General features: G+C 41.2%; 1 protein-coding gene across 3 annotated transcripts in view; it reads left to right on the top strand.

The window, feature by feature from the left end:
* pola1 (polymerase (DNA directed), alpha 1) overlaps nt 1-16523 on the top strand; it is a 71679-nt gene extending 55156 nt beyond the window's left edge. For all 3 annotated transcript variants that reach the window (XM_047349940.1, XM_047349939.1, XM_047349942.1), the window contains 2 exons: nt 7417-7513; nt 15595-16523. In XM_047349940.1, coding sequence (XP_047205896.1) covers nt 7417-7513; nt 15595-15731 — 234 coding nt within the window. In that variant the 3' untranslated portion in view covers nt 15732-16523. The remainder of the gene's footprint in view (nt 1-7416; nt 7514-15594) is intronic.
* The last annotated feature ends 184 nt before the right edge of the window (nt 16524-16707 follow it).

Here is a 16707-nt window from a genome sequence, read left to right as displayed (position 1 = left end):
ATTGAAATCAAATCCCTTTCACTGGAGCTGACATTTCTACATTTCCCCCCAATTGAAATTAATTTCAAAAATTGAGCATGAATATCTTCAAATAGCAGGCAATTATGCCTTTCAATGGGGAGAAATTACCGGTGCTGAATCGTTTGAGGCTTGCGGGCGAGAGCACCAGTTAAATGCCTTTGTTTCCCGCCGTGTTTGCCTAGTAAAGATTTACATATATTGACTCATTATGGTGTCTTGTGAAGCTGATCGGCGTGACTACCACAACCGGCAATAATGCTCATCGCATCTGAAAAGCTCAAGAGTTTTAAAGCCTCCTGGCCTCACAGTTGAGGGGGGAAAAATGTATGTTTGTTTCTCTCAGTCTCCCTCCTCTCTCGTTTTTCTTACTTTTTTCTATTTTTTTTTTTAGACCTGCAGCTGCAGTTCTGCAAGGTCTTAGATGTTGCAGCTTTACAAATATTTCCAGGACATGTTTGCAGGAACGCTGAAGAAGAGTATCGATGGGAAAGCGTGCAGCCAGAGGCCGTGTTTGTGCTTAAATTGCAGAAACCCCGTGGTGAACGCGTTGCAGCCTGGCTCTCTGTGTGCTGGTTTTCCCTGCTTGCTTGCATGCATGCAGAGTGACTACCTTTTTATTAACTGCCTCACTGGTGTAGAAGAGCAACAACATGGTGCAGAAAAGTACATGTCACTTATAGGTGACCCAGGCAACTAGTATCAGGGTATTAACGTGTAATAAACATGTATAACCTGATCTAATTACTTTTATTTTAAAAAGTAAAGCAGGAATTATTCCTTCTGCTGCAAAAATTTGCTGTTACAATTATTATGTTTACTTTTAACATTGATGTACTTTAACATTCATTTATAAACTAATAATGTTGACACATGGACTTAAAGTAAAAGCATAAATAGTCATAGTTGTAAACGTGTTTATCTTACTGAGAAATAAACTAAATAGCTAAAACAGAGCTGATGCATATTGGAGCCAAGGATGCTGGAGAAGATAAACAGTGGATCCATACAGATAAAAGCAGCATACTAGCTGTTGGTGCCGTTGCTGTCATGACCCAATAGTTGGTGTCACGTCTTTTCCAGAGTTATTTCGTGGGTCTAATGAGGATAGTTTGGGGAACCATGGACTTATTGCACATAATATTTCACTGTTTTGCTATTCTTCTCTTTTCAGTTAGAATAACATTGGGAGTTGGAATTAGCTGGTTCATTTATCTGTGTGGGTAGACCCTGTAGGTTGCTTTAATAGACATGCTTCTAGTAGTTAGCCAACTGGTCTTAAAACTATTTAACCTTTTTAAAAGTGTTCGGTGGTACCCCTTCAGTTTCCATGATATCTGTGTTCTTCTTTCCAAACAGCTGAAAGAGGAAAACTAAGTAGCTCTCTTTCATTAGCACTAACCAGTAAAGTCCTAATATCAGAGATGAGTTTCACTCTTAGTTTCAGAGACTTCCCTGTTTTGCGGAAGTAGAAATATTCTCAAACAGCCCGATTCTCATTTTCTTTTAAGCCAGGGGAAAAATGTAGCAGCCTACTTTTAGCTAGCTGACTGGCAGTGCACAGCAACAAGTGGGTAGAGGGGTACAATATTTTAGCAGTTTTTAAAGGGTAGCTTTTTAAAAACTTGGTATAGCTGTATTCTGGTAACCAGACCAAAACTAACTAGGGACGACTACAGTGGTTATTTTATTGTGTGAAATATTTTATCCTGTAGCTCTGGAAATTTTGATTCATTTATATCATTTACCGCACGTTTTAATGCTCCTTTCCTTTTTCTGCATACTGTACATACTTTTTTTATGCTTTTTTTTCTCTTAAATGTGTGTCTTTCTGTGTTTTTGAGTCCTTACAAGGGATAAGGCTGTGTAAATGTGTATTTGAGGGAGGGTAGTGAGTCAGGATACTGGAGCCAAAGGAGCAAAGGGGTTCGAGGTGGGGGCTGGGGGGGTTCCGACACTCCCGAGAGAGAGGCAATTTCACAGCTGGTTTGCTCCTTAGGCAGTCAGGCTGAAAATGCTGCAGATTTGTGGAGCAAATTGAAATGGTGTCAGTGCGGGAACAAAGCGCCATGCTGAATGACGAGGCAGGTGTGTGTGTGTGTGTCTGTGTGTGTGTGTGTGTATGTGTGGAAGAGAGTGAGGTGGGGTTGCGGGGCTCTAAATTCAATAACAATCCTGTTACATTTTAGCCACACCTCTCTGACACCTGTCAGTCAATCGTTATGCAGCGACTGTCCCGCCCACAATCAGCAGTATATTGTTCCAATGGTTGTGTGTGTGTGTGTGTGTGTGTGTGTGTGTGTGTGTGTGTGTCTTTTATGTTTCAAGAGGAAGAGGTGGCGCGCGGTGCTTGTGCCGACTGAGCTCGTTCAACCTTGGCAACCGTAACCGAGGCTCCATTATGGGATGTGCATGGTTTGGTTGTTGACTAGGCAGTGCATCAACGGTCAACAGCTGTGCGTGCCATGTGGGCAGCGATAGAAAGCCATTAAACACTCACACACTCTCTCACTTACACACATCACGTAGTTTGCATTTAGCTGCATTAGATACTCTCACCACTTGATTATGCCACAGCAGTAAAAACTGAAATTACAATTACGCACGTTGCCGATTGGCAGGTATAATGGGCACACACAAACTCGCTTTGCGAGCAGGAATTGTCAGGGGATTCTTCCTGGTGGTAATAATGAAGCACTCGGCGCACACCTGATGGCAGTGTGGGGTCGAGGCTTAGCGTGCCCTCTGCAGTGTAGCTGGGAAATGACGAGCCAATAACTGCAATTAAACATGCAGTATAATGGCTAATCAAATTGACAGCCTCGGCTGTTCACATGCCTCTCTCACAATGGCTTATCACAACAAACTATTATGAGGGAGGGTGTATCAGGTCTGATCCCCTCTCTTCTGCCTCTCTCTCTCCTCTTCACTCTGTTTTTGCTGTCTCTCACGTCTTTCTCTCTCTCCTTGGCTGCTCTTTTTCCCTCCCACTGCTCTGTCTAGCTCATTCTCTCTGTCTCTTTCCCCCTCTCTCCCTTTGGCGCGCTGTCATGTGGCTCCGCTTAATTGCAGTGGAAATTAACAAAGCAAGCAAATTTGTTTTCTTGCTTTACTGTGTCACACAGAGGAAGGGGGATGCTAGCAGGGAGGTGCAGTCATTTAAACGGGATGCTTCCTCCCAGGATCTTGCTACCAGCTCCATTATTCTGTTTTGCATGTTTTATTTCTTCTAGAATCCACTTTTGACAATAATAAAGACCGTCATTGCTAGTGGGCGTCCTCTGTTTAATAAGTAGGGATTAAGTATGTTTTAGGTCTGATCTGATTTTTATTTTGCTTCTGAGTGAAATGGTTGTCTGAGTAGCAGCCATCATAAGGACTCATCATATTCTCTTAAATGCTGTGAAAAGGAGCGCCGTTGCTTCCTTTATGATCTCATTTAGTATAGGAAGCACTCGTTATCATTCTGTTTATAGAAAAGTGAAAGATCCTTCCAACAGTACTTTTGGTCCCCATTTTTCAAAGCTGTACAATAGTTCTCCTTCAGAATATGTATTTGTAAGAGGAATATCTGAGTCTGGTAAAACAAGGTAAAGTTGTAACAGTTAGTTTTTTGTTTCAGGGTTCTTACATAGTCATTTAAAGTCTTTAAGTGGTATTGTTAATTAATAATCATTTTTCATAGCCTTGAATGAGTATGGTAAAGAAAACCAAATAAGAAAAATGTTTTGGTCTTTATTCCATTAATCAGACAAAAATCAGACCTTCTGGAAAATACATAACATTTATATCCTGCATCCTTGGTTTGCCTCACCAAATGGCAAATGTTTGTTTTTTTGTAAAGAGGCACCAATGAATCACCTGATTGGAAGTGAGCGATTTTAGGTTTGACCACTCCTGATTGGCCGATCAAAACTTCAAATCCAGTCTTTTTTTCAGTTGGTTAACACACCAGGCCTAAGTGGTGACAAGTCTCATTGACTGCAACATTCTTTGGTACAGAAGCTATTACTGAAATGAGGGAAACAGACATAAAATGAACACTTTTCACTTCATTATTGACAAAATCTGGGACAAGAAGTCAGCTGCAAAATCTCTGATGTGTCCATCTCTACATTTTCCAGAAACTGGCAGAAGTCACAGATTGTTTGGCTGTTTTAACCTGGACCTTTTGGTTCTTAAAAAATAAAATTCAGTATGGTGAAATGGGATTAGTTCTTTATTCTATTAATATCAAAATATGAATATCAGAATATGATTTTTTTCAACATAGATTAATGTTTAAATGATGCCCCTCATCCATGGTTTGCCACCTCAAAACCAGTTTTTTTGTCCAACTCATTAGAAGCACCAAGAAATCAACTTGTGACCAGAATCTGATGATTTGAAGCCTTACCGGCCCTGACTGGTGATTGGCCAATCTGAAACTGAATATCCAATTGTTTTCTGAACACTGCTAGCCTACGCGCTAACAACATTTTCTGTGTAGACGTTGTTAGAGAGGGAAGAAGCCTCAGTTAGCTCTTTTCACTCTTTTCCAAAGTGGAGATCAGATATCAGAACCCAAACATAAATACACTCTTATTTCAAAAAGGACAGTTTCACTGCTTGTTTGACCTCTAGACATTGACTGATCAGAGTTTTAAAGTGGACCCGGGGTTCTTACATCAGGTTGGCCTACTAATACACCATAACTTTAGTACTTACTAGGTAATTACATGATAATAAGTGAACTGTAAAAGAAAGCATTACCACAAACTGAAATAAATAATCTGAGTTTAATGTGGGATTATCCTGTCCAGAGTTTTTTTTTAATTTTGTTTTTTAGGTATTACAGATTTTAAAATAAAGTTTATTTAAGTTGGTCCTGATTTAAAGAAATAATAAAAGGTAGAGCAATAGTTCTTTGGGACATTACGAAGGCAGAAGCCAGGTTTAGCAATACTTCATGATTTGTGGAACATATAAATAATAAAAACCCAACTAGACAAATATTTTGTATTAAAATGTTCAGAATAACATAAACACTGTTGTAAAATCTAGGGTTTAGATTTTTGAGAAAATCTCTTAAAAACCTTTCTTATGTTTTTTTTAATAATTGCTCAGCTTATTAATAAAGTTGTATGTCGGATTATCTTATATTACATATACTACCTATATATTATACATTCCTAATATAGCTTAAACACATTAGTCCACATTCTTTGTGTGTTTTTGATGAAGCTGTAGTTTCAGTTTTCTCCTCTCGCTCATGCTTTACCAAATGTGGTTTTAAAAATAGTACATAAGAGGTTGAATGAAAGATACGTTGTATCTTGAAGGTGAGGATCTTTTACACATTTAATGCATTAAGGGATGGCATATATTGAGAGTATCATTGCAGATTATTGAAGGTAGGCATTGAGGGAAGGTATGTATGCAGTGTTTTCCAGATTGGATGATGTCGTCAAATGAAATAAAGTAAAACAGAAACATTTTTTATATTGCAATAAGAATAATGTTAAACCAAGGGTCTAAAGAGTATAAACAGCATTTAGTGAGTACGTAAAAAATCCCTGGACTTTTTTGTCCTGCTGCACCACTGATCTCGGCCTAGGCTCTCATTTATCTGCAGAGTGCAGGTTAAGATGTTCCTTAAAGCTGCTTCTGCTGCAGCTCCAAGGACCTGAACAGCTGGTGAAGCTCATTATAATAATTCCTGTGCTAACCTATGGTTCTTCATCTTAGCTAAGCTACAGACATATTTTAACTCCTGATTGCTTCCACTTATGGAACATGTGGCATGTCAACAGGTTTCTGTTGAAGTGAATATAGCTGCAGTAGTTAAGAGTTGTCTGTGTTGCACGTATGCATGTAACTGTCAGTAGAGAAAAAGATCAGAACCTCTGATAATAACTAAATTCTTCCAGGCTTCATAATTTCTCTGGTGTATTTGTCTGAGTAACAGTTGTATTTGTTACCAACCTTTTTAACAATCAGACTGATCACTGCTCACTCACTCACTGCTTTATACCTCCAGTTCTTTACGCTGTTTGTCACACAAACAGAGGGGCTGTGAGATTAGTGGTTAGAAATTAAAAAGGAACATTTTGACCCCTGTTCCTTTAGCTCAGGCACAGTAACTAATTCTGCTCCATAAGTAACAATGGAGTAGAAAACATTACAGAACGCAGCGTTTTATAAAGACCCAACCTGCAGGTACATTTATCAGGTGATGCTTGATTGTTCATGTGTGCAGTTTTTCATTGGATTGAGTGTATGCATGGGTCAGCATGAGATTTTTTCACAGTATTTGCCAAGATATTTTAAACAAAATGTATAACATGATCGAATGAAATGGAAATGCAGCAATTATTTCCACTGCTGCTGAAATAGTTTAACACACTCTTGTTTAAATAATGTACTCTGTAATATTTGTTTGGTTTGATTCTGATTCACAGGCTACCCAAAGTGTAAACATGCGCTAATTATTGTAGTAGCTTTCAAGTGATTAGTATGCAAAATATTATACGCTTTCAAGGGTCATTTGTACTCCCTTTATGCTTGCAATTGGGTCCGCCCGATTGGCCTTACAACAGCCATGCTGTTAGGTACTATATCAACTAGGGGGCGGTTCTGAGTTAGCTTTTGAAATCAGAGGTTTCAGATATTAGCAAATCGTTCGTGATCGCAACATGGCGACAGTGGAGGAAACCTTCATAATTAACGTCAGTATGAGACATAAAAAGAGTAACCGTAGCAGACGAAGGTTGTCTGTGCTTCCATTAAATACACTGTGGAATGTAAATGAAGAAGTTCCACTATTTCTCCCATGGTCATCTTCTACTTCGTTCTTTCGCTGATCTTATGTGAGCTATACTGCGCCACAAAAAGACAATTTAAGGGGCAGAAAGGAGTAGGTGCCTCTAAAACATATTGAACATACTTAAAAATAAAGGAAGGAATAAAAGGGAAATTGGTAGCTTGACTATGAAATCTCAAACATCTGCGGACAATACACACAGAGTAAGCCCCGACTTTGTGGGAACTGTGTCTCACTGCATTGTTCTCCATATATCTTGCATATGACTGAACAAATGCCCTGCTTGGACCTTGCTGTGTCAAGATGACTGCCTCTGTGTTTTCTTCGCCGATATATCACTATGTTTTTGAATCCATACTGTTCTCTAGACCCAGACAGATTGAAATCAGAATAACAAATCCGCGAAACAGACGTCCTGATCTTAGGCAGCATGTTCAGGCAGGAATCTTCACAGCTGACGGTAACATTGGACGGAAGTGCTAGGGCGTCATATAATCTTCTGGAGTAGTGTTGTTCACACACTCAGACCGTTTCTAGCATGATAAGTTATTTAACAAACGTTGGTTGCATTAACAGCATCTGTTTTCTCTTTGCAGTACTCCGAGAAGGCCCTGTACAACCAGCTCTGCTTCTACAGATACATCTTTGACTGGGACTACGCCGTGGCCAAAGTTCTGCAGACTGACGAGAGAAGTAAGACTAGCAGCTGCTTTTCTTTGGGTTCTATCGACTGATTCCGACTCCAGTTTTTGTAGTTAATGCTCTGCTTTACTGACTTTGAGACTGAAATCAAGTTAGCAGGGCTGCCGAGAAACTTTGAATTTTAATAACTTAACAATGCTTTCTCGCACATACAACATAGCATTAGCAATCAAAGTCTCAATATAAACCTTTTACCCAGGCTGCACTTAAAATATTCACCAGTCACAAGTTGCAGCACCCAGGCATTGGTTATGGGGAGGGGGGGTTAAGGACATTCAGCTCCTCGAGTCGACAGCCCTAATTTAGGAGACGGATTCAATCACACACACATACAGAATGCAAAACGCTCCAATCACTGGAAGAAAGAAGGAAAGAGCCCTCCATCTCTCTCCCTCTACCCTCACTGTCCATCTCTGCTGCTTTCTGTCCCGTGCTCCCTCTCCTTTTTTTTTTGTCTCTCTCTCTCTCTGCCGCTCTTGGACAGGCACTCGTTTGGCTGTGTTGATTGAAAACAGGTTTTAGATTTGGGGAAATGATAGGGCGAGTAATGGGCGCTGTGACGAAGGATAGCCCTTCTCCTGTAATGGGACATGGAGCGTATATTTCCCCCCTTGGACTCAAATAGACGCTACTCCAGCGGTCCGGGTGCACTCAGTAGGCGTCAGCCACAAGGCCTCTTTACCCACAGTTCTCCCTGATTGATGTCACTTGATTAGAAAGGGCCGCCAGGCCGAGTGATTTATTTATTTGATTAAATATTTATGTATGTATGTTATTTATGTATGTATGCCTGAGTTTCGCGAGTGTGTGAGCTCAGGCCAAAGTGAGGCAGCAAAGGATCGAGACAACAGACTTAAATATAACGTGTAATCAACAGATGACCACTCAGAAAACGGAGGGAGCTGAAATAGAGGGTTTGGGCCAGTGTAGGAAAAGAGGGGGTGGGGGGACTAACATGATTATAGCCTCCATTTTTGCTTTCTTTTATTTCCGTCTCGGCCCAGATGCAAGAAATCATCACCAATCAATTCCTGACTTTCCTCTTTTCTTTAGGTTCTCTTGTGCAATGTGGCGCTGTTGATTTGATTTGTGTGCACTTCCTGCCCTTTTTTTGTACGTCTCAGTCCTGTACGCTACGTTTGTGTCCGCCGTCACATTGTATGGAATATATGCTCATCATTCAAAGGCCGCAGTTTTTGTTGAACAATATGTCAGATGGTCGTGAATCAGTTTATAAGATCTTAACTAGTAAAAGCCTGAGAGCTTAACCCCTGATCGAGAGTTTGACCAGGAAATAAATCAAAAATTGCTTTTTATTAGAGATGAACAGAGAAATCAGCAAGCGGTCCAGCTTGACTGGACCTAATTTGTGACGGTTTGTGATGAAATCCTTAGTAGGAAATAGGTTTTTGTGCCACAGTAACCAGATTTCTTTGCTGTAGACTATAAGTTGAGTAGAGAAAATACTTTTATTGTCATTTGTCTAACCAGATGCAAAACAAACCTAAAAAAAGTGAGGTATGAAAAAACAAAAATACAAGACGGCGATGTTGAGAAATAACCAGCACCTGTTGCTATTGCGACTTGAATTTAACACGTTTTTGGCTGCATCAGTCAGCCCTCTGGTCTCACTTGCAAACCAAATGATTCATTTCCTCCACAATGTGAGAAAAGATACGCATATAAACACCTTCATGCTGCTATAAAATATAGGTTGAAGGTGTTATCCATCCGTCCTGGGGCAGTAATACCCTACATTACTGCATTACGCACCCAGGGGCCTCACCGCTCAGATTACAGAGAGAAAAGCATATAGTTCTACACACCTCACTCAGCTCTGGGAATCTGGTTCATCTCCCTGGTGCTGATTTTGGTCAAATTAAAACCACATTAAACTATGTGGTAACTGGTTTTATGACAAAGAACTCCCCCCCCAGAGGCTTGCTATCTGCTGCTGAAAATACATATAATCCTCTTCCGTTACATTCATTAACTTTTATTGTTTACATCAGGATTCACAACGGCAAATATTTCCCTTTACTGAAATGCCCACGCCGGCTGGTGATGGCTCAACTTTCACTCTATTAATACTCCATATTTTCCTTCAACTGTTGGTTCAACGTTGGCTTCGGCTCATGGTGCAGATTGACAGAGCGGTGATTATGAACGTGAGGCACGGCTGTTGGGTCAGCGCTGGAAACTGCTAGCTCGCTGGTAAGAGAGCTGCTGTTTCTACGTGCGCTCGTCTCAGGAGCTCGCTCTCAAGCTGTCACACTCCATGCCCATATTTACATGTCGGAAAAGCGACTTAAGAGTCTCTGGGTTTGGTCATTTGAGGGGATTTATCTTAAAGAAAGAAATAGAATATGTGAACATTTTCTTGTGCTGCTGTTAGCTGAAAGTAAATGTGTATCATGACCATACCTGTCAGTTTAGATAATATCTGGGTTTTTATGCTGCACGTAGCCATGATGCAGGCTCAAGGTGTATTTTCAACCATGCATTGAACATGTATAATACAAGACATTAATGGGAAATTGCACAGACTTTATGTACAGCACAAAAGAGCTCTGACTCAACGCAGATTGTAATTTAGCTGTGTTCTCTGCAATCCTCTGCTGGGTCCATTCATGTGTGCGCGCGCGTTCTGCAAGCCCGTCTTATCTGCATGTACGTTGCGTTTTTTGCGCCTGATTGCTGCGACTGAGTAAAACATGGAGGTAATTTCATCCGCCACAGGAGATCTCTAATAGATTACACACAGAGGTGCGCCCACAATGAGAGAGGGAGAGAGAGAAAACGCACGCTGTCCGTTCTTTAGCTGGGAGCATGCCGTATCAATGACTATTAAATCATTTTGTATCTTCTTCCCTGTTCTCTGTCTGCTTCTTTTCTCCTCATCCTGCCCCCTCCCCTTCGTCCCCTCCTCTAGGTCTCAGTCTTAAGTGTGGGCAGTATGATTGCGTGTGTGAGCAATAATGTAATTTCACCGCATTGATAAAATAAAAATTGTCCTTGAGCTGCGCTTTTCTAATGATCCATTTACAGACCGCTTCCCTGCAACCTCTCTGGCGCTCTGCGTTTAGTCCTCCTCCTCCTCTTCTTCCCTCTCTGTCCTTTCTCTCCTCTTCTCCCATTTTCTTCCCGTTTCCATCTTCCACGCTCCCCCTCCCTTCTTCTCCGCTGATACAAACCGGGGTGGCAAAATCCACGGGTGCGATTGTCAAATCAATTATTCATTCTGTGCAATTACACTCACACAAAGAAGTTTCCCCGTGCTCTGAGTAGTGATTAAATTAACTGCTATTCCAGCTGCCCGTCGCCACCAGCCTAATAGAATATTCATGGAGGCGGCCGACAGAATGGCCGATCTCCATTAACTTCATCATGCTCACTTAATTACAGGCTTGTTATTGTATTTACACCTAGTTAGAGCGTGCAGAGCCCTGATCTACTCGTGCCCGGCTGCACCGGAGTGTGCGCGAGTGTGTGACAACACCTAGTTAGAGCAGAGATAACCTCTGGTAGGCTCACTGTGCACACGCACATGTGCTGGACTTAACGCGCGTGTGTGTAAGAATGTGTCCAAGATCAAAACATTGGTTCATTTCCATCTTCTGCTAAAATTATGAAATATATTGGTTTTTACTGCTTTGGAATTGTCCAATTTTCCTCTGATAGTGTTCGATCGACAGATCAGGTAGTAAAATATCTGTTGGGGTTTTCCCTATTCATTAAATGCATCAAAACTCCCACCGCCTTCAGTCTATGAACTCATCAGTCAACATGTCCTTGGAGACACATAAGAAAACAAAATTCCCTCCATCGATGTATAAAACGTCCTTCCTTCCATCTATCCCTCTTCCCTCATCCATCCAAGTCTTTATGTTATTCTTTGCTTCTTTTATTTATACTTTATAATAACCCAAATTCCCAACTGGTGACTTTGTGTTGGGAAACCAGGATTTTCCCGATGGGTGTGGCTGTAATTATCAGAGTAATAATAATGTTATTTATGTTCACATGTTTTAGCAGAAATAGATTGATTGTAGTTTTTCAGTGCTTATTACACAAAATGATTTGCTGCTCTTTATAGAGTTACAGTAGGAGTGAAACAGTCTGAAATTAGCTGGTGAATTAGTTGAGATCTCTGTTTCAATGGCTAGCCTGACGTCAGCAGCTTTACAGACATGCCTCTTTTAGCTTGCCAAGTGTAGTAGCGGTGTTGCCCTTAGTGTCCTCTTCAGAGAATGATTTCTGCAACCTGGAATACTTTCAAATGGCTGAATTTGCTTTTCTTGTTAAGAAGGAAAAGTGTAGTAAACCTTGATAGTCCTGCCGACCAGCAGTGTGCAGCAACTTGTGGGGAAGGGGGGTATTGCACTACTTGTTGCTCCCTAAACCCGGATAAAACTCTGGATGGCAACGGCACTTTTCTGGAATCTCACTTTAAACCGTAGAAACGGAGGGATGGAAAATCCTCCCGGCTTTTAAACCTTATACTTGATGCCGGGACCATACCTTTCCCTTAAAGCACCCTCCACCCTTCCCTTCTACTCCCACCTCTCGCTCCCTCAAAGTGGAGACTACTCATTTGAACCACATTCCCCACCGTGCTCCGACCTGCGGAGAGATCTGTCTCTCTTTCTTTTCTTCTCTGTGACTCTTAAGTCATTATTTGTATCTGTTCGCCTCACAGTGATTGGGCTGGAGGGAAGAAGTGGGAGGGAGGGGAAGGGAAGAATTATTTTCTTCCACCTTTCAGAAAATGATGACATGATTGCTTTCGCTTGATCATGCATCATCACCCCCCTTTCTATTCCCCGGATAAATAGTCTCTCCCTGCACCCCCCCCCCCTCTCCTTTCATCCCCGTTGAAATGTGGATTATCTGGTAATAGTTGCTGCTGCCGTTTAAGTCAACCACACCATCTTCCACACATGGACGTGTGATACTGTTTGGCTCGTGCATGTTCTTTAGCGGCTGAGCTACTAGGCTTTTTAAGTGTTTAACTACCTGGGTTGTCGTGTATATATTCGTTTAGTGCATGTGTGTATCTAACCTTTGTTCCCCCGTGTTGCCAGTGGGGCCGTATTTATCCAGTGGCCACTAATGCAGCAGACAGGAAGGACAAGAGAGGAGATATGGACATGGAGGTGGCAACTGGCCATATGGACAACTTAGTTTGTGTGCACATTGGATCTAATGTAAAACGACCTCCATTATGGGCCTCTGACATGATGTGCTTTTCTTTATTTACAGTACATTTGTAAAGATTAGCACATTAATAAGGTCTTTCTAAGCAGATATTTTCTGTAAATCCAAAACAAACCCTTCAAAGACATGATCTTTAACCTCAGCCTGGAGTGGTTTATTTCCAGCTACCTTCATTGGTTGTGTTATTGGTTAATCCACAATGATTCATTCACAGAAACTAGTCCGGTGTCCCCAAAAAGGTTTGTAGCAAAATTCCCCGTATTATGTGTGTAATAGGATAGGCATGTTCTGCACAAATACTGCTTAAGTTACCTTCAGTTATCATGTTTTTTACTCAAGAATGTTACAATTGGGAAAATTAAAAATTGGTGCCACATGTTGGCATAAACCAAAACCAAGGCTTTCAGAGTGGAAAATATATACTATGTGCATTTCATTTTGCTGACTAACAGCTGCTAACTGCTTTTTATTCAACGCCTCACTAATGGATCTAGACAAAAACCGTCAGTCCAGCTGTAAATATTAATTTTTTTGGCCGATGTGAGGCAGCCCTGAACACAAAAATTCCAAGACAGAAATATGGATATCTAAACAAGCATTTATCTTAACAGAAGCCAATGTTAGCAGTAGCTTTATAAACATGACTTCAATATTTTCCTTTTAAAACCAGGGTGAAGAGTCGCAGTGAATTTTGCCCAACTAACCTAATTCCTTCTACCGATGATGATTTACAGGTATCCCTGGGCTGGGGCTATCATTCACACACAAACATGTCTTCAAATATGACTTTTCTGTTTGCCAATCCTGAAAAGTGTCTGGTAAACACAGCTGTGTTTCTTGAAATGACTTTGTCCCCACATAAAATGACTGAAAATGCTATAATAACTACGCCAGGCCGCCACGGACATGCACTAATAACAAAGAAGAAAGCTTGCAGCGTCTGCATATAGCTAATGTGTTTTGGGTCGAGGGCTAAGTCAGAGGTGTGGCTGAGACATCACTGCCTTCAGAAAGTTGTGTTAAACAAAAAGGCAAATGTGGCATTTCAGGATTTTTCTTTTTCCACAGGTTATTGTGGAATATTGCTGTGGGGCTAAAATTGTTTGACAGTTTAGACCACAGATCTGCCGCCTTTACAATTCAAAGAGCCATTTTTGCCCTCAGTCCAGCTAAATAAAACTCGTTTAGAGTCCCAAGTATTAAATAACCTTTAAAAAAAAAAAAAAAAACTTTTAATTTTTCATTAATATCTACTATAGGAATTTTTTAAAGAACCACAATTTTTCAACTATTTCTAGGTTTTAAATGAACGAAAAACAAAAAACTTGCAGGAGGCTGGATACCTTGTCTCCTATGGGATGCTGACATTTGAAGTGTAGTGCGCACGGTGTTGCAGTTGGTAGCACTGTTGTCTTGCGGCAAGAAGGTCCTGGGTTTGATTCCTGACCGGGGGTCTTTCTGCATGGAGTTTGCATGTTCTCCCTGTGCATGCGTGGGTTCTCACCGGGTACTCCGGCTTCCTCCCACAGTCCAAAGACATGCCAGTTAGGTTAATTGGTCTCTCTAAATTGCCCTTAGGTGAATGAATGAGTGTGTGCATGGTTGTTTGTGTGTTGCCCTGCGACGGACTGGCGACCTGTCCAGGGTGTACCCCGCCTCTCACCCATAGACTGTTGGAGATAGGCACCATGTTCCCTGCAACCCACTATGGAAGAAGCAGTGTATAAAATGACTGACTGACTGATGACATTTAAACATGTTACTGGTACGTTTAGTGTCATTCTGTTGTAGAAATTCAATACAATTATTCCATGAAAAAATTTAAAAACTGCCAAAACACTGCATTTGTTATTTAATCTATATTTAAAAACACTAGTTGGTTCATTTTTAGCTTAAGTTACTAAGAGCCATTGTGAAAGGTCCAAAGAGCCACTTCTGGGTCAGTAGCCTAAAGGTTGCAGACCCCTGGTTTAGACCGGAGATCAGAAACATAATAAACTTTAGTGTTCACATAACAGCTTAAGGATTTACCTTTCATACCGGACTGACCTGAAGTCGTATCGGTGTCATTCGTAGGTCGTTTTTTCAACATTAATTGTAGCACTGAAGCAGATAAAACCAGCAGACTGCAGTTCATCGTGGGTTTGATGGTACGTCAGACTAATAGAAAAAAACATCGACTTCTAGTTTTCTAAAACCTCTCCAAGGACTGAAATGCTGCTAATTGGATTATTGAAGTGACAGATTCTGTGTGACTTATTTACAGGGTTCACTGTAATGTGAGGAAAATGGAGAACCCAACAAAACGTTTGCTATAAAGGAGAACTTCTACTTTAAAATCGCACTGAGTCGAAAGCAAACTGCTCCTCTTAGATCACTGTTAAAAATCCACAGCACTTCTTTGTGTGTTGATGGTGGTATTACTTGGTTTCATGATACTTGATCCACACTCGGTGCTCAGTATGATATTGAAAAGGTTTGCTTGTGGTTGCCATCCTGTCCTGGACAGCCGTCCCTCATTCTTCTCTTTGGCCTTATTACAGCCCACCTGAAGAGATAACAGGGACGAGATATTGACTTCATGCTCTCATTGGGCTTTTCCATCGATCCCATGATCCTGCGTGGGTGCATGAGCCATCGACCCATCAGTCTAATTCTGTGTGATCGCCCATCCAGTCCTTAAAGTAATAGCATTACTTTCAGACAGCGCTGGGGCTGTTAGCTTTGCAGTTAAGACTGAAATGCTCCTGAGTGTTTATTATAAGGAATACAAGGGTTGGGATTCTGCAGCGCCAGTGTTAGATTCACCGTTACTCTCACATTTTTCACCGTATATTTTTTTTCTTTCTTTGCAGACTTTGTAAAGCAACAGAACGGCGTAAAGGAGGAGTACCGGAAGCTAAAGGAAGTCCCAGACAAGGCTTTGGCCACAAGCGGTTACTCTGAGGTTAACTTGGCCAAACTCTTCCAATCTTCCGCCTCGCTCAAGTGAAAACCATCTGCAAGGACAACACATTTAAGAGCCTCCGACATTTAAATCTGCCCTTGGTTTGTTAATAATGGCGTGATTGGTGAACCTCAGATCATCTTTCTCCGTCCTGATGGGCTTGTTGTATTCCTTAAAACACCAATCATACCTCTCCTCTTTCCATTTTCCTCACACACACACATTCCCTCCTAGTCCTGACTTGACCCCGCCACCCTTACTCTGTATGGTAAAGGGGAGTAGCAATCATACCTAAATGACAGTCTATTGTAAGTGCAGAAGCTAGCTGTGCCCAGATGTGTGTGTGTGTAGAAATGTCTTCTCCATAGAGCAGCTGGTGTTCTCCGGGAGCAGCTAATTAGCCAATGATAGTGACCCAGAGCCACTGAGACCACTGGATGCCCGCAGCGATCGGACTCTTGTTCTGATTACCACCATTCATGCAGCGTGTGAGTTTTAGGAGTGTGTGTCGGATCAGGGGATGAAAGAAAGGGTTGAGGACGATACGGGGAGTGATGGGGTGAGGAAGGCCACACGCGCTGCTCCTTTGCTCTTTTGTCCCAGTATCAAACATCTGATCTGCTTCTCCTTCACTACTTCTGTTTAACTCCTGCCAGTTCATCTCTGTAATTCTTCTCCAATGTTCCCCATTATGGACATATTGTGTTTTATTACGTTTTCTACGTTACTGTAGCGTTTCGCAGTGAGTGTGTCTTATATTGTAATGACCAGAGTATGGCATATATTTTGATATTGATGTTTTACACAAGGAAACCTCAATAAATAAGTAAATCAGAACTCTGTCTTGTTTAATTAATGTTAAGAAAGTATGCTACCATGACATGAAATTCATTTAGTCAATATATTAATGAGAAAAGTTGAAGAAATCTTCATGTTTTATTCTTTAAGTCGGTGTTCCAATATACTTCTACACATCATACTTCTTTACATCATACCATGGAATAACCTAAAGTTATTCCAT

Source organism: Girardinichthys multiradiatus, chromosome 21 (genome assembly GCF_021462225.1).
Source record: "Girardinichthys multiradiatus isolate DD_20200921_A chromosome 21, DD_fGirMul_XY1, whole genome shotgun sequence".
NCBI lineage: Eukaryota > Metazoa > Chordata > Actinopteri > Cyprinodontiformes > Goodeidae > Girardinichthys > Girardinichthys multiradiatus.
This window is presented reverse-complemented; position numbering and strand designations above follow the sequence as displayed.